The sequence below is a fragment of the Antennarius striatus genome, chromosome 17, assembly GCF_040054535.1.
Source record: "Antennarius striatus isolate MH-2024 chromosome 17, ASM4005453v1, whole genome shotgun sequence".
Classification (NCBI taxonomy): Eukaryota; Metazoa; Chordata; class Actinopteri; order Lophiiformes; family Antennariidae; genus Antennarius; species Antennarius striatus.
The window spans coordinates 11,663,404-11,686,406 of NC_090792.1; the positions used below are offsets into that span (position 1 = coordinate 11,663,404).

General features: G+C 41.6%; 1 protein-coding gene across 6 annotated transcripts in view; it reads right to left on the reverse strand.

Moving 5' to 3' along the window:
• The window catches only part of evla (Enah/Vasp-like a), a 31,659-nt gene that overhangs the window by 921 nt on the left and 7,735 nt on the right, over positions 1-23,003 (reverse strand). For 2 of the 6 annotated variants that reach the window (XM_068338694.1, XM_068338693.1), the window contains exons 2-12: positions 11,298-11,466; positions 9,996-10,176; positions 6,770-6,827; positions 6,075-6,136; positions 4,251-5,195; positions 1,722-1,975; positions 1,498-1,613; positions 1,278-1,305; positions 482-506; positions 281-341; positions 55-112 (exon numbers count right to left, since the gene is read on the reverse strand). In XM_068338694.1, coding sequence (XP_068194795.1) covers positions 55-112; positions 281-341; positions 482-506; positions 1,278-1,305; positions 1,498-1,613; positions 1,722-1,975; positions 4,251-5,195; positions 6,075-6,136; positions 6,770-6,827; positions 9,996-10,176; positions 11,298-11,466 — 1,957 coding nt within the window. Of the gene's footprint in view, positions 1-54; positions 113-280; positions 342-481; positions 507-1,277; positions 1,306-1,497; positions 1,614-1,721; positions 1,976-4,250; positions 5,196-6,074; positions 6,137-6,769; positions 6,828-8,760; positions 8,812-8,928; positions 9,064-9,995; positions 10,177-11,297; positions 11,467-20,511; positions 20,867-23,003 lie in introns of those variants that run through there. The other 4 variants (XM_068338692.1, XM_068338690.1, XM_068338696.1 and 1 more) reach the window with 4 other exon arrangements.

A 23,003-nucleotide genomic window follows, 5' to 3' on the forward strand; every position in this document is an offset into this window, starting at 1 on the left:
TGCTCAATAGAGAGCATTAAAAATTCTTCATATAAAAAATTATACTGTTCCAACCTGTTTCATTCTGTCAAATTCTGTGTCTGCTTCACTTGTGCTGCCGATCGGTCTCACTCTACAATAGAAAAGGATTGAATATAAAAGTTTTATTAAGCGTAGCCATAACGCCACAATACTCCTCTTTACGCCAGTGTCTTAAGTGAAAAGGAAGCTGAACTCCGTGTCGTTTATAAGGTTTGGTAGTTCCTATTCAGACAAAACCTCAACTCTTCTTTGTACCAACCTGGAAACCAGTGAAGACTTGTCTGCAGAGTTGGATCGTTCCCACGGCTTCTTCACAGCATCTAGTGACGGGCAAGAATAAATGTCAATCAACTTTAAAATAGTGAATGTTACCATTTAGGAGAAGATATTGAATGGAGCTAATCTAGTGTCTGTGATATGTCATGATCTGGTTCTTCTGAATCTGCTGAGTTCTGCTGACCTGGTCCTCGACTGCTAGAGTCATCCTGCAGGAAAAGAAATCAAACACAGTTAACTTCATTGTAATTTTCCCAAAGATGTGAATTTATTCACTTATGTTCTTCCTTGACAGGATTTTGAAGACTGACTTCACTCTAATGCCTGTTTTTTTTGTTTTTGTTTTTTTGACAAAAGCCACGGCCAATAGCTGAAAAAGGGGAAACAGCTTGCCTTGATTTGTGAGTGTCTTTCCTTTAATGTTCACTCATGTTTATTTACAATATAAAAAGTTTGTAGGGGGGGGGGCATTTTTGCCTTTTATAGGGAACAAACACTCCTGAAGATGTGACAGGAAATGCTTTAGAGAGGTGGGGGGAGACATGTGCCAAAAGGTTAGGGGTGAAATCAAACCCACTACGGCATTTATAGGACTGTAACCTCGATACATGGAGCACAAGGTTTTACAGACTGAGCTAAACACAGCCTAAATTTAGACACCTCTTTTCTTAAACATATAAATACTGATCGCATATTCCATGTTCAAACTGTATCCCAATAAGGTATCTTCCAGGATAAATGAAGCTCCTATGGGGTTTTTTTCCCACTGTTGCACAGTAGCCAGGCTAATAGGTAATTGCTAATGCTAGAAAGCAGAAAACTGACCAGGAGCTGCAATGACAAAGTAGACTAATGACATTAGTGAACTAGGTTAACAAGCTGTCAGCTTCATATATATTTACATACACACTGTACAGACATGAGGGGTGTCAGTCTTCTCTTCTAGTATTCATATGCACACAAAAGATCACCTGACTTACCTCATCTGGTTTTTCCGAAGCTTTTCTCCTGTGAGAGAGGAAGCGACAGACAAACACAGTATAAGAGTTTATTTCACTTTGAGAGGGTTATTTAGCAAATGTAATACAGACGTCAAACTAAGTGTTTATTTAAGGTGATAAAATAACCTTAATGTTTTTTTCTCCGATTAAATGAAAAGAGGCTGACAGGAGTGTGTGAATGTGTCTACTGCCGTTATACCTGCGAGCTAATAACGCATTCATCTCCTGCATCAGCCCCTCCCCTCCACCGCCGCTGCCCCCACTAGACCGGTTGGAGTCACTTTTGCCACTGGAGCCAGGAGGGCTGCTTTCATCCTGAAAAACAAGTTTTAAAGTCTTGTTTTTTTGTTGCCCCCCAGCCTTTATAAATACACACACACCTTTTCACCCTTTTGTTATAGGTAAAATAAGACGGTGGCTCACCCTATGTACTTTACGAAGTTTGGCACCCGCCAGCGCTGCAGCCAATCCCGACGGTTGGTGCTGGACCCCGGGCAGGCCCCCAGGAGGCCCTCCACCAGTGGGCAGTGGAGGGGGCATGGGTGGGGGTACTGCCATGGGAGGCGGTGGACCTGGTGGTGGGGGTGGTGCTGGAGGACCAGCCATGGGCGCTGGAACTGCAGCTGGAGGAGGTGCGACAGAAAGCATAGCTGGGTGACCTGCAGAGACGGGAGCGCCTAGAGGAGCAGAGTGTGATGTCAGTCACTGGTCGCGTGAATAACCTCATTTTTTTTTATTGTCTCTTGGAAGATTTCATGATGACCATTTGAGGAATGATTTACAGGCTCCCTGCTGGTCACTGACTGCACTTATGTATAAAACTAGGAATTATTTACAAACTATAATTATTAAATACGAGTGAAATGTGATGCAAAAATTTGGATCATTTTGTATTTTGCAGTTTCTTTTTAGTGCTTTCAGGATGAAAGCACTATAATCTGATGGTGATGCAGTTCAAACGGGTTGTTCAAGCAGTGCACGAGGGAATGTCACAACTGAGACACCACATACTGCTGATAACTGCATGTTATCCTTTCACAGCTTCTGCAATAAAATTAGTAAAAATGACTGGAGCAGCCACAAAAGGTAATAAATCCACTGTGACACCAAGAGCTATCAAAGGTGCCAGCAGCTCCAATAAACATGTGACAAGAATATTACTTTGAGGATCAAGGTGAAAAAACTTTGGCTTTCCTCAAATACTTTATGGGTAACCTCCAAAGCATATTTAAATGAAAGGAGAGTTAAAGATGTTTTCTATAAGGTCTACAAGGTTTGTTTTTTTTAAAGTTCTACTTCAGTATTAGAACAGTGATTCATTTTTATTGTGCTGTCTCTGTACCACAGCACATTGAATCCACAGCGATTTAAGCATCAAATTGAGGCCTCAGGTCGAGGCTGTTTACATCAGTCTGGTGAACAGCGTAAAAGTTCTGGCCCTCTACACCACCGTCCTCTGGATTCCCCAGAGGGTAACTCCTAAAGTTATAATGCAAACAGGAATAAAACAATCACACATTTGCTTGCACATCTAATGAGTCATGTCTATGACTCAGACATCAGCAAAACATTGCAGTCATTTGGTTTGATTGGTTTGAGGTTATTGGAAAAAAATTTTTCAATACTGGGTCAGCCAGCTCCTTGGCTGCTTGCATGTACGTTTACGGTTGCAAGCTCCTTTAATTTTTAAACAGAAGACCTCAGAACTATCATAGCAGAAAAAGCACAGATGTAAATAATAATCCACGTCCTCAACATAACTGCTATTCAATTCAGCCGTGATTCAGAATTAGGGTCGTATCCCTTGAATGCTGCAGTCAACAACGGCCACGCCAGAAATTCAACCGCCAGTTGAATTTCTGGTTCTTCCTATCGTAACTGTTGCGTCATGAAATACTGAGCCTGTCACCGAGTTAATGACAGCATTTGTGTTACAACGCTACCACAGCAGGTTGTTATAAAAGCTGTAGTTGCAGCAGTAAAGATAACTGTAATATTAGTGAAAAGTGTTGTAATTAAACATGTACTGAAAAATGAATACAGTATTTTCCACACTATAAGGCGCAACTAGAAGCCTTTGATTTTCACAAAAACCAACAGTATGCCTTGTAACCCATTGCGATTATATATGAAAAAAGGTTTTAAAATAGGTCATTCATTGAAGGTGCCCCTTATTGTCCAGTCTGCCTTATAATGCAGAAAATACCGTAATTCTAGTCACAAAAAGGCAGCATTTATGGGTCATATACTGTATATGGAAGCTTTCAACCAGTCAGTGATATATATTGACATAAGCAGACTTGTGTCTTTTAAATCCAGATAATGAAATTTGGTTTTCATCTCAGACTCACGACTAACGGGGGATCAAACATTACAGGATTCATAAAGATTCATGTCTGGGGCAGCAACGATTCTGAAGAAGCAGTTTGACAGAACAACTGTCGAAGCTACTTCACAAAGAGAAAACAATCAAAGATATAAATGTCACAAATGAAATGTATTTTCATATTGTGTTACAGAAGTCACAGACCAATTTTATCATCTGATTGTGGGTCGGGCTGAATCCATGTGTAACTGGCTCGACTTTCCCGTAGACAGTCTGGCTTTTTACCGAAACACGAATTAAAATTGGAAACTGGAGCCGCTGTTCATGTTCTCAGTAACACCTGTGCTTCTTGTGCTACGAGTCCTGTGGTCCCGCTGCCTCCAGCCGACATGGGGAACTACGTCTTAAAAGGCCAAGGGGGTGTATGTAAACTTCATTTGTTTGAGAGTCAACAACCCACACACACACACACACACACACACACACACACACACACACACACACACACACACACACACACACACACACACACACACACACACACACACACACACACACACAGTAAACATGTACCAACACCCTTGCTTAGAGAATACCTCCTCCTCTCCTCCTCATCTCATACTCACTGCTGCCGGCCATGGTGGCCTGCTGGGGGACTGGGGAGGGGGTCTTCTTGGGCGAGCCCCCGTCAGATATGGCAGTGTAAGAGGGGGGTGAGGAGGAGGAGGAGAAGGAAGTGGAAGTGGTGGTGGGGGGCGGGGCCTGCTGGTAGTACACCTGCTGCTGTTGTGGATGTTGCTGCTGCTGAGGGTGGAAGGTGGATGAGAACTGGGATGTGTTGCTGTGGGTGTGGCCTGGGGCTGTCTGGCCTATCAGAGGAGGCAGGGGGACGGGCTCGCAGTACTGCGGGGTGAGGGGCAGCTGCTGAGAATGAGGAGAGTAGGAGTCATCTGGCTGGCCGTTGGAATGAGGGTGGGGCTGGTGCTGGGGGGGCTGATGTTGCGAGTACTGGTGAGGGCCCATCACAATGCTTGGGTCAACAGGTGGGGGCTTCATCCTTGTGTTCAGGGGAGGGAGGGGGTGAGCCATCGGCAGGACAGGTTGCGGGGGCAAACCCTGCTTCACAGGCATGGCCATCATAACCGGAGGGGAGGAGGAAGGGGGCAACTGGGCGTACATTTGCTGCAAATGCGAGGCAGACCAGGTGCCGTGTTTGGGGGGGAGCATGACGTCCTGTTGCTGGAGCTGCTGCTGAAGGTGGGCGTGGCGGGCTGCGGTGGGAGGAGACAGGGGGATCTGACGGACCTGTCGGCCCTGGGTGGTCACTCCTGCCTGGACCGGGGAAAAGGCTGAGGCGAGGGAGGTGGAGAGCTGGGAGGAGAGTTGGGCCTTGTCCCTAACAGCCCCCGCCTCTTTCTCCTGAGAGGGAGAAGAGGAGACAGAGGAGGGAGGGGAGGAGGAGGCCACGCGAACGTAGGAGGGGGGCAGTGTGCTAGCTCTGTACTGTCTGTACTCAGGAGGAGTGTCTGGGTGAGGTGGGGTGGAGACTTTATATTGGAGAGTCGAAACGACTGTGACGGGCAGAGAGAAAGACAGAAGAGGAGGAGAGAGAAAAGGAAGAGGAAATGCAGATGAAGAGAAGGACGAAGGAGGGCAACAAACAAAGGAAAACAGAAAAGAGAAAAACGTGAGAAGAATGAAAAGCAACCAATTGAGCAACCAAGCAAGTAAAGATGAGAAAATCAGGTGCAATCCAAAAAACAGAAGCCAATAGCAAATAAAGAATCAAAAATATCATAAAAAGAGCAAGCAGAAATGCAACATGACTGAGCCATGGTCAGAAAGCATATGGCGTTTCCCCCCAACAGTAGCTGGAAGAAAAAGATGGCAGTAGAGCATGTTGCAGGGACAAGGGGATAATATCGCCACTGACAGCGGGGGACAAAGGAGGATGTTTAAGTCTGAGTGTGCTTTTAAGGGACAGACTTGAACATTTAAACATGTGCATGGGTAAAAAAAAAAGCAGAACCGTGTAGAGACTGGGGAACGGTAGTTGAAACTAAGGCGTGAAACAAAAGTACATCAGGAAAGCCTGTTCAGTTGTAGGAACTCACCTTATCAGAGTCAGGAATCTCTGGTATTTATTACTGATGAAACCACCTGTTTGCTCTTGGTAAGTTAACCGTGCTCTGACCCAACAATTGTAACTTCCCTCATTAAAAACAAAAAAAAAGAAAAAGGGATGAAGCAGAGCAAATATTTGCTACTCTAGCAAATTGTTTATTGAACCCTGTGAGGCTTTTGACATCAACTTTTTTCTGATCTAAAATGTTTGTACAGCTAAGAGCAGGCGCTATGTTAACATTCGATCCATTCTGTACTCAGAGTGCTTTTGAAAAGTGAGTGTGAGAGAATACACCTGGGTGTGAGTGTGTTTGTTCAAGCCTCACCTGATCCTGATGTTCGTCGCTCCCTCTCCTTGTGCGCCTGCATCTGATGTTGCTCCATCATCCTACGAATTGCAAAGATGCCAGCGCTCCATAAGCGGTCTTTATTTTAACGTTCAGTACGACAATACCTGTCAGACGCTCGACGTCGTCCACAGTTGTCTTTATGTTATGTAACAGGGAAGTAACAGCAGGATGATGCCTTGTTTTGTATTTACATCTAATAATTTCCATGTGATTTCCACAAGATGGCTTGAAAACAGTACACTGATATTTGGATCACTGACCAGATTTTTTTTTAAACCCATTTTTTCATTTCATCAAAATAAAATAAATGATATATTCCACCACTATAAGTGATCTAATCAAGATTCTGATGACTGACAAAAGATGGAAGAAGGTTTTTATCAGTGGTATTACGGTACTTCCTTTGGCAGACGGCTGATCCAAGCAAAGCCCAGGTCATTATGGTGACATTACCATAGTGCATTGCCACGGGTGCAATGATACCACAAAGTGATATACAAGAATGCACAATGCATGCTTGTAGACAGATTTGTTTTAAAGGAGCCTCAAGACTGTTTTCCAGTTGTTCAGATTTTAGCAGCGGTGGTGTTAGAAGAAATGAGTAGTTTCTTTTTTGTTATTGCAAAGATGGCCTCTCAGATGCTTTTGAACGCAGCGCTGAGGAAACATACCGCCTCTGTGCCTCACTTTCTTCTGAAGAGGGCCCATTTTGCCGCTGGACAACTGGACCTGAAAGACACATGGTCCAAAAAAAAGAAAAGAAAAGAAGAATAAATCCCTTAAAACTTTCAACACACATGAAACAAGCTTCTTCATGAGAGAGTCATCCGTTTCTCTGAAGTTGATCTTTTCATCTTCTAATCTAGGGTTTTATGTATTTTACTGTTTCCTTCTCGTTGCTATTTTCTCTTTCTGTCCTGCAATTAATGTTTCAACATTTCCCTTTTCCGACCATGTTCCTTTTTTTAATGTTCCTTTCTATATCAAACAACTTTTGTTTTTTTATGGTATTTCACTGCTCTGGTATCTTGTTTATTGCCCTGCAGTTTGTTTCTTTGTTTACATTACCCACATGCTATTGTATTTACTCCATAATACTCAAATGTGTTATCATCTTGTGTCTTTATGGATGATGTGTACGAGTAAACGTTTACAACACCTTTCAGTCTTTGCAAAATGTGACAGACAAAAACAGAGCAATGGTAAACCACAATGTCATCAATGAAGAACTCCTCAACAAGATAAAAATTTAAACAAATCTCTTCCAGCGTGACTGCATGGTTTACTGGATGGGCAGAGAGCAGGAATCATGTGAGGTACTTTGTTCTGGGGATTTAACAAGCTGTGCAGAATGTAATTTACCCAACATGCTGCCAGCCACTGGAATGCAAACCAAGTCAATGAAAGATAATTGTTCAGCGTTTAAGTCACTATGTCAACAGAGTTTCTTATGGGAATATTTCTAGTCATGCACTTGTTGACCAACTACAGTCCTCAGTAACCTGCTGAGCAACAGAATTAGAACCTCATTCTGGGTCGGCTATTAACGGGGAGCATCAGGAGGGTGCTGATCACATATCACCAGAATACCAGCCATTCAACTTCAGCACCCATCGTGACATCAACAGCACCCACTGGTGATATTTCCGTTGACTGTGTCTGGTGCATGGGAGTGGCCAGCGTGGCCACGGTTAATATGACTACTTAACATCGAGAACAACAAAAATGAAAGTGAACCCTGGCAGATGTGTTGTTTCCCAGGCTCCTTGATAATACCCAGAACTCTGCTTGTTAGCTCCTAGTAATGATGTGCTGCACTGGCAAAGCTGCACATGAGATTTAACAAATATCCACAGGATTTCAGGCATTGAAACTTCTCTCAGACACAGCAACAGCAATATCCTTGTTACAAAAACAGCTGTAAAAAGAAAAGATTTAGAAATAATACATCAAGAACTGAGCTGTGAGCTGCTGCATGCACCTGCTGATGCAGAGTTTATTTTTAGTTAGACTTCAGGGATTCAATCCTAAAACACAACCTGGTAACTATCAGCAGAAGATGAGTATCACTCCTAGAGCACGTGTTTTTTCTTTGTAATGCTGAAATAGTGCGTTATATACACCTCTGGCTTTTGCTGTGGTGAAGGTCAGACAACAGGACGCCTGGGGGAGGAGAGGGCCCGATCAGGCTTGTTAGCACTTTATGGCACGCGCGTGCATATGAGTCATCTAGATGTGATCACAATAAAATCAATTGTTCCGCCTGTACTTTGTCCTTTCTCACAAGACAATCAGCTGGAAAGTGACTTTTCATTCAGATTTGTACTTGTGTTCTTAATCCATTTGGATGTCTAATGTAGTAACACACCACATTCAACAAATCTCTCTTCGTAAAAGCTACTTGTTCAGTTTGGAAGTACAATCTGCTTTTATTTCAGGTAAATCTCCAGGTCTGATGACGACTGCCTTACGTAAAAATTGTAATCTATAAAGTAGAATCAAAATAACAACAAGTAAAATCTTTGCAGTAGAAATTTTGTAGAAGCATAAAGTAGCACAATCAATTCTTTTAAATTACTGTAACCACAGTGCACAGTTACATCTCTTTATCAGAGAAAAACATGTTTGCCCCGTAGACGTATCTTCTCAATAGTACACTTACTCAGGATGATGACAGCTGAAGAAACCTTCCTGAGGACACCAGGTGAAATCCCTGGAGTCAGCATGATGAGAAACTCAGTGCTATATAATAATCTCTAAGTAACTAGGTTACGTCTTTCAGTGAGAAACAACAGAAGAAACATGGCTGAATAAGGTAGGTTGTGTTTACCATGAACAGAGACATTTTTTCCTGGCATGATGAGCCCCATGATCCTACATCCAAAAGGTCCCCCAAAATTGAGGGCTTACTCTGAGTAAAGAGGGGTACGACATTAAAGCTGTGTGTGGGATATTTTAACCTCCCGAGGGAGAGTCAGAAGGATGTGATAGGATGAGATGACACCACCGCAATTAAACACTGACAGACATTCTTCATCTTACACACACACACACACACACACACACACACACACACACACACACACACACACACACACACACACACACACACACACACACACACACACACACACACACACACACACACACACACACACACACACACACACACACACACACAGTCTTATAAGTAGCTTGTAACCAGAGCTGGTCAGATGCTATTTAGTATATTTAGTAAACGAAAAGTAGGTGAGAGTCTGACTTGAAATGCAGTTCAGTGTTCAAACTTCCAAAAATCACTTCATTCTCCTTCCCTGCAGACATTTCAATAGATTTGATAAATTCATTTAAATTAAAATACTGAAAATACATAATCATTAAATAAGGCCATAGTTTAACCAACTAGCCACCCCAGTTGTTATTATTATGCTATTCCTACTTCATTTGCAGGGACACTGTTATATGCAATATGTCTTTTTAACCATCAGAGGGCAGCACAGCTTGGTAAAGGAGGCTGCATCCTTTCAAACATACAGGACACGGTTGTGGATTTAAAATTAACAGTTTAGATTTGTGTGTCTTTTAAATACATTGGTTCAACAGCCTCAGTTATTAAAGATGCATCCTGGTGAACAGGTCTGATGAAAACGTTTATATTCAAGAATCATAAAAACCAAATCAAGAACATTAAAAACTGTGATGATTATTTGATTGTGGTTACCTGATATTCATTTGGCACCAACAGTAGTTGGTGCCAAACATTTAAATGTTTACACTTCTCTACTGGGAAACTCTGACTGGTTTGATTTGACTAAAACATGTAGAATCAAAGCCTCAGTAGTTAATGAGCTCCACAATGAACTGGTTATAGAGGAACCGTATTACGTTCAGCCTTACCTCCACTGTCAGGTGAGCTGAGCACATTGAGAGCAAACAGCATGGCATTAGAGAAGGTGGTGGCTTCCTCCTTACTGGCGAAGTTCAGCCCATAAACCTGGCGTGCGTCACGCCACTGGTGGAAGGTCGGGGTGGCCTGATTATATTTCAGACCCTTCACTATGGAGTAGTTGATTACCACCTTCAAGAGAGGAAGGAACATGAATCTGTCAGTTATAATATTATGCAGACTTGATAATGTGCTCTTGGCAAAACTCATGATGGAAGGAATCAGTTAGCTTTGAGGGCTCCATATTTAGTCTGTCTAGTTTTGTTATAATTATAATAAATGGCTATTTGACCAAATGTAGGCATTTTAACTTTTAATCATGAAAAAGTCAAAACGCATTATTACATCAAATCAATCAGAGAGGAAAACACATAAAATTCTATGCTTGGCAGACTGTCACATTATGAAGGCAGGGGTTTTTAATTATGAGACAATAAACTGTGTAATTAGAAATGAGTTTTTTATTATTTTTATGAATGAGTTCTTGTTTCTAAGTTGTCATTACTGGAGAATCAATAAGTCGTTATTGGTGTGTTTTCAAATACAACATGGACACAATCTATTTTGATCTCTACTCCAGTTGTCAGGGCAGACGGGTCTAGACATTCAGGTCAGTGCGCTTCAGGAAACAGAAGTAAAATGAATCTAAACCAGAAGGGTGTTGCTTTACGAAAGTGGCTGCTGCAGCTAGCATTAAGTCCTCAGTGCAGCCTCTCTGGCGTAAAGGGATTAGACAAACAGGTCTGTCTCCGCCTCACGAAACTCAAGTCAAGGTAACACAAACACACAATAAACACACATTAAATAAATCTGTGTCCTGCTGTGTCTGTAAAATAACAGGATCAGTTTGTAAAGGGCTATCATTACCTGTTAGGTATCCTCCTCAGAGCCTTACGTACAGTTCAGCCTGCTCTGTCAATAGGGATTATTTACACCACTGACAAGCTCATGAATGTTAGAAGTGTAAATAATGTGTTGAAAAACATGGTGAGGTCCAGGTACACAGAGTTCCTGATGTCATCCCATTGATTATCAATACTGGGTGGTGTTCTCTGATGTAGCAGGTGAAAAATTTTTTAGACACAGACATGATTTAGTTACTATACTCATGCCATTATACGACCTTTAGCCAAAGAATTCACCACACGCTGCATCCTGAACCAAATGTAAACCAGTCGACCAAACTTACTCATTCATGGCTCTGTGACGTTTTGCACGTTGTGTGATCTGCCTGACTCTCTGGTATCTCTCACCTGCTGGTCCTGTAGTTTGACTCCCACCACTCTGAAGGTGTTGTTGGCAGTGTTGTGGTAAATGTTAATACGGCTGAAGCCCTGCTGTCCAGGCTTGATGGGGACCCATTTCTTACTGGCATCGTCATAGACCATCACAGAGGCCCGCGCTTGGCAGATACTCTGTTCACTGCAGAAGACAGAGAAAATGAATGCAGCTGAATGTTGAAACATCCTTTTGGTGACTGCAGATATGTGACTCACTGATGAAACGGATTGTTTGCCGTGGTATTTTCCAACATTCACTGTGTGTCATGGGGTTGATGTTAAATATTACAATCATGTCCCAGGTTTAAAAAAACAATAATGAAAATTAAACTCTCATGAACTAATATGTTGATAAATGGAACACAACTATAACTGGATTCAGTTCTCTATTCTCAGATTGTAGACACATTTAAATGCAGCTTTAGCTCTCCTTACTGTTCATCATAGTAAGTGTGATGTGGTAATAAGATAAAACTAGTTAAACTGAGGTTTACCGATCATATGGTTGACTGACAGGTCACCACGGGAGCCACACTTTGAAGCTGTTACCCTCCAATTTATCACATTAACAAAGACAAACAGCTCCAGTGAAATGTGACAGACTCTGTGTTGATGAACTCTCTCTCAACGCTATAAATAACACCCCAACCCAGCACCGGACCCTGGAAACCTCCTCGTTCCCTCCTGGTCTTCACAGTGGTGTATGGCATCATCACAGCACATCTACGATTGTCTAGAAGCACCACTGTGAAGGGTGTGTGTGATGTGTTTGGTAATGACAGTGTGTTAAAAAGGGAAAAAAAAGTGTTTGTTCAGCAACTCCATTGCCAGCTGGAGTCACACAAAATACATAAGCACACTAGTTATGAAGAGGCATGAAGTATTATGGTGTAGTTTTCACAAAATACAAATCATTCACTAAAAGGCACATTTGGCCACTGGTTTATGTGGATTAAATCACATTGCAAAAGCTTTCAAAAGAGTTTAAATAAAGATAAAAAGCCACACACCTCATAACACTCTTACGATCTTCACACCATATGCACCTTAAGACGTACAGTATGTATGAATAACGTAACGGTAGGCGAAGAGGTGACGGCACAAGGTTTAACATCACCAACCCACACATCATCTAAATGCTTCTCTAACGTTCACTTCTGATCAGCTGGGAGTCGCTTCAAACAGCCCAAAGGCCAAGAAAAGCAAACAAGACGTCGGTCGCTCACTGTCAAGTTAGGATTAATCACTAGAGGACATCATGAAATAAATCATGAGCCAAACTAGACAAGTTAATGTTAATGAGGTGGCAGCCTAAAGCAAATTTCAATACCTAAAAAACATTTTTTTAAAATCATCAATATTTCTCAGCAGCGTAAAACCATTAAACACTGAGTGGAAGCAGTGATTACGTGACAAAAGGTGACAAGAAGCAGGAGAATGATGAACTCCTTTAATATCTTGAGAGCTGAAAGTGAGATTAGACACTACGTCATAGCAATTTAATACTATTACAGCACAACAAACAAAACAGAAGTAATGATATCAGATTTGTGAGGAAGAAGAAAATGAGAAGTTGTTTTCAAGGCTCTGAGGCTTGTAAAGGACATGAAACCCCCTCCTCTGACCGCCGTCCTTTTGACTCTCTTTCCTGCCATCAGCTGTTCTCCAGCTCCCCCTGAGGTTTTCTAAGCAGCTTCAAATAACACAGCAGTGATGAGACGGCAGGTTTTCACTGCTGCTAACGTTCTTGAGAAAATATCTTTTACATTTGAAGAGAGTTTTGCTCTAACCTCTGATTTCAATGTTGTGTAATGTAAATTTAATTTCCTTATAATTTATAGGGTAATGGTGGGATAGCAGAATGAAACATGTTTGATGTCAGGCAAACACCTTGATTTTGGCATACTTTATGAAATAAATTTTTTAAAAAAACCTGTAATAAATTTTCTGAGAGATTTATTTCCAAGCAACAATTTTGGAGTGTATAAACTGTATAGGAGCATCATGTCGTTGTGAAGGGAGAAGGATTTAAATCTCACAAGACAGCAAATTTCAACAAAACAGCCACGATTACAACAACAACCCTCGCTCTGTCCAGTATCAGCAGCAATATATCATTCTGTTGGGACACACAGGAAATATATATTCATATGAAGTTCCTGTAATATAGTCAAGCGTGTCACAGAATCTAAACAAGAAATAGTGCAGGTGAAGTAAAAACTTTGATGGTTGAGTAAAGATACGTTGGTAACCTCATTCAAATATTAATTTAATATTATCTATAAGTAATTTTTCAGTGGAAAACAATGATTTCATCCCTGATAAATTAGATCTGTAAGACACAGGGATCTAAAAGGTTCACAGCTCTCAAATCTGAATGCAAAACCATGAGAATAAATACAGACAACACGCTTCCTGCCTCTCTAAATAAGTTGACCAGGCAATCATATATCACATCTCCCCATGAGAAACCCAACAGGCCACCATACTCTCACTATAAACAGGAAAAGGAGAAAGGTGACCGCGTCTCAGTGATGGATCTTAATACAAAAACAAGCCCTATTTCTACTATAGTGCAGTTTGGGCCAGACTGATGTAGAGCCTCCAGATTGACTCTGAAGGTTTCAGTTCTCAAGCAGTCAGAAATAAAGGAGCCATCTTTTCCTCTGAATCTCTATATGCTGCTCAATCAACACATATTGGGAAGTAGAGCACAAAATAGTTGACGTGGATGAGATGAGAGGAAAACAGAGTGTCTGTGTGTGTGTGTGTGTGTGTGTGTGTGTGTGTGTGTGTGTGTGTGTGTGTGTGTGTGTGTGTGTGTGTGTGTGTGTGTGTGATGAAGAGACTGTCGGTAATAATCTGACAAAGGTCACTTATTGCTGAAAAACACATTCAGTGACATTAAAATAACGCGATGAATCAAGCTGATAGTCTAAGCACGAGGCCAGGTTGAAAGAAGAAAAATCCTATTAATCAAAGAGAATTTCAGATATAAACTCAATAAGACAAATTAACGGTGCTAAATGCCACCTGTGCTGACGCTGCATTGATTGGGCAGATGATAAGTGACAAGAATGAGCAAGAAAATGAGTTAGCGGAGGAAGATGCAGACGCAAATCCTATATTCCGTAAAGGTGACTTGAGACTCTCCGTAATCCCTTTTTTACTTTGGTGTCCAGATCCAACCTTCAAGAACTCTGTCCATGTCACCATAATTATATACATACACATTTATTTTCTGACTTTTATGAATTACAATTATATGTTCATTATCAGTGGTTTATGAATTTCCCTTTCAAAAGTGCACCCAATTTCATTTAATTGTTTGAATGACTGTGATTGTGCAATATTTGTTACAATGTGAAAGGGAACCACAGTATCTACGTACGAGTCCAGAGAGCCTGCCGCTGCTTATGCTGACATGGAACGGATGTATGACTGGCTTGTGTAATAAAGCAGATGATCATTTTCTTTTTAGTTGTATTTCATTTCCACCTTTATTAAAACATCTGCAGAGAAAAAGATTTTTTGGAGGGTAGCTGTAGTTGGAATGAACTGAAGTTGACTGATCTTTTCTCTTTCCTCCAATCCTCTGAAGGATTGAGCCCACTCGTGTCTTCCCTTGAGTATTCTATCAGCCAAAGCTTTAAAAATGCATTAGCCCTCCACCATTAATCAGGTCAAGAACAAAAAGAAGAAGAATATTTGTTACTCACAACACGTTAAGGATCTAATGAAATGAGCACTCAAATTTAAAATGTGTTTACGTCTGAAGCAAAAACACATTTTAAATTTTAAATCATTAACTTTACAGGATAAAGTGATGGCGTGCACATATGTTGAATTTGAATCGTCCACATCTCGCAAAAGATCGCTTTTGTCCGATTTGATCTACTGCTCATGTCTAAGCGTTTCACCTTGCTTTTTGCAGACTAAGCAGATTTCTCAGTAGAGCTGGAATGATAGTCACTTAAAAAAAGACACCCTGAGAGGAAAGGAGAGGAGAAAGGAGAAAAAACCTAGGAGGAGGAGGAGGAGGAGGGGATGAATACATGGGAGAGACAAAACCAAGGGGAGGGAGGATGTAAAGGCTTCTGCCACACTGAGCACTTCCTCTTGTCAAATAAGCCTCATAGGCGAATGGCAGAAAGGAGGCCACATTCCCAGGCTTTTGAATTAAGCAAAGCACTTCCCTGCACACATGGTCAGACATATGTGCCCCCCCCACCCCCATCCCAGCCCTCATCCCACCCTGCTCCACTCAAATCCAATACATACATTCTGTGAGTTTTCAGTCCATTAGTGGAGATCTCAGCAATGACGCCTGATCCCGTTCAGCAAACGTCGATCGCAGGATAAAATGGTAGCATCACAGGGATCTCGCTGGGGAAATGTTGAACCGGTATGCCGAGAGTGTTTTTGGGGGAGATGGGATGAGAATTTTCTCTGGAAGACAACCCGGGGCAGAGCTTCTGTTATCATGGCAATTAGCTTTTGCTGTCGGGGTAATTGTTTCATCCTGCTGGCTCACAGCGGAAGACACGAACAAATGATGAGTCACCAGTACAGCCTTGCACCCCTGTCTCAGGATCGCAGCTCAGAATCGCTTGGCCTTTGTTACTAAATGTTAACAATGAGGCAAAAAATGCATCCAACGCTGCAGAGAAGTGTTTTGTTATAAATAACATGCTGAACCAATACAGAGAGCGGTGTAATCATCAGCATGACAGTTCTCAGGATCGACCTTTTCCTTTCACCCTAACGCTGCTTATGTCAGTGAAAGGATTTTTAATTGGTCACATAAACACTTTTATAAAGATGGATGGCTTACATTTTTGTAATTTTATTTTTTCATTTATAGCTTAATTTGACTGTGGAGAGAAACAAAGGAAGGAAGGGAGGCCAACAAAATAAGACAAGAATCCCAGAGAGAATTCAAACCTGGAAGCCACTCTCCCTTTCTGTTCCATTATCTATAATTTTTAATACTTAATTATACAGCAACAGAGAGGTCTCCATTGTTAGATTTGATTGTTTTTGAGAAGACAATCTTTTTTTTTTTTTTACGACTGTCTCAATAAAACCATAGTGTTCAAACCAGTCTGGGAAAAGTTGCAGTTTCCTAATGATAACAATTTTCAAACTGTTTGCAGAATCTGCAGAATCAGCAGAATCAGTCATCCAGCACAGAAGCAAAACCACAAAACTTGTCAAAGCCAAAGTGGAAACACACATTTTCCTTCTTTTGACATTTGGTAAATATAAGAGGAATCAGTAACCAGACTCAACGGTAACTTTCCCTCGCTTATCTCTGTAAGGCTCAAGTGGCTAATACGAGCTAACTGCTACCTAAAATAATGAATGGAGACATGATATCATGACAAACACAAACAGTAAATCTGTACTAATTCTGCCCTCAACTGCCACACCAGAGAACAAAGAATCAACGTCCTCGTTTTAGAGGCGCTGCAGTCGATCTGCTCGGCAGATGACAACCCAATTAATCCAACTGATCTGCTCATTTCATGCAAATTAACAAAAAAAAATCATGACCTCCCGCACAGCGACAGTCTGCTGGGAGATGAAAGCAATCCACCGAGGCTTCTGAGGTGATAATTACACTGTTTTGTGTACCCCCGAACCACCTCAGAAACACACCAGAGGATTTACAGATATAAGCTGCAGACGGTGATTCAGGCCCTCAGCGCAGTTTCACCTGAAAAATAAGCATGTTAACCCTCTACTACACGTCCATCCTGAATATGAGAGGAGAGTTAAACCAGCTCCATAACATGCTGACTGCTGGGAAATGTAAAGCACTGACAGAAGTTTAAGCGATACTTCATGGTTTCATCTTGCTGAGACCGAACAGAAGTACGTAATTATCCGCCCACACACAATATTATAGTACCATACTGTATGTACACCCAAAATAACAGTCAGTAATATTCTTAGAGAGGGCTTAGAGTGACACACACACACACACACACACACACAGGTTGCTGTGTATGGATTTGGTTAGTTGTCTATTATTATTCCACTCACCATAAGGATTACAGTCTCCAGGGATCACTGTAGGGAAATTTTTGGGGCAAAGCAAAGCTACTGTTCCTATATGGAATAGATGGGTGTGTGTATAACTACAGCATGAATGCCTGCGTGTGTATCCAGGTGGGTGTTGGGGTCCAGCTGAAGAACTCTGCCTGACTGGTTGGATTAGAGACGGAGCCTGGCAGGCAGATCATTACCTCACTGCAGTCTTAAATCTAAATTAACCAGGACTTAAACTCTCGTACAAGACTTCTAATCTACTCCACAGGGAAAGTACTGCTCAGGCACATGGAGGGAAGGAGGCCTGCGGGAACTAAAAACAGCACAAGCCAACTTTACTGCTGAGAAACAGTGTGTGTCTCTGGTGATTTGTAAGTGAGCAAACTAAGCACAGACAGCGGTTTGATAGAAACAGTGAGAAGCAATAGATGCCAGATTTCTTGGATTGCAAATGTGTTGTGATCGCAGTCACTGAAATAAAAGAATATAGCTCTATAGGAGCGCTTTTACACAAAGATAGTACAATAGCAACACAATGAAGACACTTCCTTACACTACCGCTGTTTATTTACAGTGAACAAAAGAAGCATAAAGGCGCCCCTGCAGACATAAAGGCGCCCCTGCAGACTTGTGATACGTTTAGCGTGACCAGGGGTTAAAATTGGACATAGCAGGTGGATGAACCCCCCCCAAAATCAGACAGACAAGCGCCATTAAATTACTTATTTGGACTAGATCCAAATATATAATGTAATTAATTGATATTTTACCCCCAACCATACTGACCCTAGAAAGTACATTAAATTAAGTAAAGTAAATTAAAAGTAAACGAAGAAAGCCCACACACATTCTACATTCAACCTCAGGCAGTCTGTGAGCCCTGACCTTTGTACCCATAACCCCACGAGATTTAACAGAGCTGACTAAAACAACCCTGCACATTATGCTGTAAACATGTGCATCTGTTAGAATGTAATATATCAGAAAAACAATCTCGTCAGACAGCAGAGGCATGATGGCCTTAACACAGTGTGTGTTATCCCCTCTTGTCCACACAGAAATCCAGCAGCAGGTCTCTCCTTAGTTAAATAGTCAGTTCAGTCAGTCAGTGCAGGAAGTAGGTTTGATGGCAGACATGTAGAATAAATAACATGATTTTTATCAGCTTTGTTGAAGGTACACATTGTCAACCAGATAAGTATCACTGCAAGACTTCAGAGATTGTGTTGACAATGTACATGAGCTGTTAAAGGTTTAAAAATGAGTCCGTGTGTGTATTTGTGTGTGCACCCCTCTCTCACATTTAACACAGCATCAGCTCCGGCTGGTTTTCAGCAATCAACACATAAAACTCCACAAGACTAGAAAATATAGTTGCACTGATTCCTGTGAGATTACAAAGGATCAGTTTCACGCAGGTCCACATAGATATTTTAAAAGTAAATATTAATCTGAATTAGATGTCCTGTGTGATACCAGTAAGGAACACTGAAGTCATGTGATATAATAGCTATCGTAACCCCAATAATAAGGAATCAGAGACTTTAAAGCAAAGCTTTAAGAGCAAAAAATCCCTCCATCTCCTCCACTAATGCATCAGCACTAACAAAAGCGTGATTATAAATTAATACAGCAGCTCACATTCTCAGCCTGAAAATCCCTGAGCCATCCTGTTGTCCAGATTGTGACAACTGCACTTAAACAGTGTTTTAACCTCTGCCCCATTGATAGTGCAATACGGCAGACAGGCCTAAAATTAAACCCCACATGAGAGAGAGAGAGCGTGGAAAGAAAAGCAGAGAGAGCAGAATGCTGCCTTCTTAATGGCATTAATGCAAACTGCATTAATGTGCTTATGTTCTTAACTAAATGTCCCAGTTGTGAGCAAAAAGCTCCGTCTCATGCCATCAACTATCAGAGTGCAGCGCTGTTTTACGTTTGAACACCTATATTCTCCTTTGACCTGTATTCTGCTTCATTCATTGCAGTCCAGTAGGCAGAGAGCTGCAGGTCACACGGATTTTTATACACTTTTACTGGAAAGTATGAATAAACTCTTTCTAAAGGCAACAACATTAAACTATAACTGTGGCATTATTTTCTTTTGCAGCTGACTATGAGACTCAACAGTGAAGCAAGTTGAGTGTGTGTGTGTGTGTGTGTGTGTGTGCGCGCGCGCGCACGTGTGTGTGTATCCCTATGTAGATGTATGCAACATCCTCACTGGGATGGAGATGAGAGGCTCAGATCATTTTTAAGCAGCACATAATGCTTACAGTATCAATGCCTGCTTCTATCCTCCTCTGCCTCATGATAAAGCAGCCAACAGCCGTTTGGTTAGACAGTTCTCACGTTGGAGGGCATCAGCCAACAATCCTTATCCACTTCTCTCTATCTCTTGTCTATATCCTCCATCCTTTTAGAAAATACAGGATAAAATGGGCACTGGACCGAAAGTTTGCAGTTTTAGCCAGAAGCCATACTGTCTTCAATACTGGATTGAATTAAACATGTATGGAGTCCATATACAGCCTCGCTATTCAGAGGCACTCTATGAAAGGCTGCTTAGTGTTGAGAATATAGTGTTGTGTTGCAACTCTGGTTTGACTGAAAACATGTGACAGGTCGAGAAAAAAGAATCCAGAATGCAGATTTGTAGTTTCTAACAATTATTCTTCAATCCAGGAGCAGTTTGATCCATGCACACAACTGCTAATCCAGAATAACCCAAATTCTGTGTCTACACAACTGTTTGTTGAGGCCAGATTAAGAATGAAGCTTAGTATTTTAGGTCTGATTAAAACACAAAGGACGATTTCCCCATCTGTTTTACTAACATGAAACGCTTTCTTCACACGAAATGAGTAAAACGTATTCACTAAAAAAAACCAACAGATGTCAAGCGCATGAATTCTAAATAATCATTGCAATTTCATTCGACCGAAAATATTTTCGCGCGCTTGTTTCATTGCGTTTCACATTTAATGTGAATCACCCATCATTGACACACACACACACACACACACACACACACACACACACACACACACACACACACACACACACACACACACACACACACACACACACACACACACACAGACACCCAGTCATAGAAAGTGTTGGTACTAACCTGGCAGCGATGTGACTGTAAAACAAGCCTGAGTCACTGACGCTCTGAGGGAAGCAGTAACGAAGCACTTGGACCCGATGTACATCCATTTTGGTAAACAGGGAAACAACAAAGACTACAGCAGCAGTCTAAGACGCAAACTCCCTCCTGTGCTGCTCCACTAATTTATCATTATAACTCATTAAAAGCAGTTCAAGGCCTCCAGCAGAAAAGGAAGTGTGCCACATAAATTCCAAGAGCACAAAGAACAAAAAATCCCCCCAACAAAAACACTAATTAACAATGGAAAAATATAAAACATCCCTCAGTTTTCAATTGTTCTCCTACTGCATCCAGAAACAAAGAAAATAATGACCGACTGTCAGAGATGAAGTCACTGCCTAGACTGTTGTATGACCGCATAGCAAATGAGTGTGTGTGTGTGTGTGTGTGTCTGTGTGTGTCTGTGTGTGTGTGTCTGTATGATGAACCTCTGAGCTATTGTCATACTGTTAACCCAAGGGAGATTACCTCATATCCGCCAAAACCAGCTTTCAGCTTCCACCCCCCATCCACACACACACACACACACACACACACACACACACACACACACACACACACACACACACACACACACACACACACACACACACACACACACACACACACACACACACACTAATATTTAGTGAGTGTGCACCATGGGGTGGGGGGTGTTGCCGTTCCCCCCGCCTGCTGTTGCCATAGCCACCCAGTGTTAAGTAGTCCATATTGTGGCCGGCTCCTATTGACTGGGATGCCCTCTCCCTCAGAGGACACATGCAGCCTTTGAATACAGACCAACATGTACACAATACACAAGACCTGGTGAGGTGAGCGTGCTTAATGCCCATTAGCCCCCAATGACTGATGGACTAACGCTGGAGTTCATCGTCTGTAGTCGAGACGAATTAGAAGTAGAGCTCGGCTGTTAAATCGAGCCATAATAGCTCATTGCTGACGTAATGATATTGATGTATTCAGTATTGAATAGACAACAATGACAGTCATTTAGAAGTGAGCACTGTTGACTTGTTAGTAGATGGGATGCCACAATCTACTGGGACCATTTCAATGTTAAAGTAGTCACAAGCACTCATCATTTAAGCTGCGATACATCAACCTTATATTCCCACTGACATTTATAAGTCACGTCCAATTCAAATATAAACAGTTTTCCACTTGCTAGTAGTCTAGTAGTCAAACTGTCCACTCTGGAATAAAATGCTAGAATAAAAAAGCTCTGCTAAAATCTTCTATTCCTATTTTCCTCCACTAGAGATGTGTTATCATATACTGTATGTTGCATGTTTTCAGGATCGCTATCCTTAAACAATTCAAGTTGAAGCTTCTTTCAGCATTTTTTAAAATAAATTCTATAACAGCTTGGTGACTTTTCATGAAACTGGATGAAATGCAGAGCACTGTCCCACAGAAGGAATGATAAAATTCTGGGATCAATCTGGAAAACAGGATGGATTGATACTTCTTTAAAAAATGAACATTCGCTTTATTGCTTCAATGGAAAACAACCATGTATAATAGGACAGGTGTCTTGTTGGGAAAGAGATCAGATAGTTATTATTAAATTAGGGACTTTTAAATTAAAAAAGGGAATAAGAGGATTGAACTCTTGCAAAAATTTTAAAGTTGGTTTAAAAATCATTACTGGATGCATTAAACTTTCAAAAGTTGATATTCATAAATCTGCCCTCTGTTACTGTCCAGGCTGTAATCAATCCAATAAATCCAATAGATCCAATAAATGTGTCTGCATGACTTATAGACACACACAGTCTCAGGGCTGAGAGTCATCCAGCGTGAGGATGATTTGAAGAATATTTCACTCTGAACTTTGACTTCTCTCATGTTCCTCACTTAGGACAAACAACACTCACACCGCCATGGGGCGTGACAGCTCGCTCTGCTGCAGAAAGATGAAGCTCCGGTCAGAGTTTAGTGGTTAGTTCTAATCCTGCTAGTCACAGCTCTCACACGTGCTCAGTCTTCGCTTCATAATGTTATCGTCTGGTGCTGTTAATTGAGATATCAGCTGTTTACATCTGTGGAATAACACAAACGCCGGCTCATCATCTTGCTGCTCTTTTTCAGACGGGATTCTCTCCACACTTTAGTTCATTCATTCTCCTGCTATCGGCATCACTCCATGTCTTGATCAACAACCAGTCTTTGCAGAGACACCGACTTCATTATTCCCTCTTCAACAGCTGTTTTTGCAGAGTCATCAGCCACCACCACCACCACCTTCACCACCACCAGTATGTGGACTCCATGGGGGATTTGTCTCAGTGTGGCTCAGGACAGATGTCCTTCAAACACAGATTCTCCCTGGAGAATCTATCTGTCCTACACTTCCCCTGTTAGATTGGTTAAACCGGGTTCATGTCAACAAAAGATCAGCTGAACGGGAAATTTAGTCAACACAGATTTGTTTTTTGAAGGGGCTCACA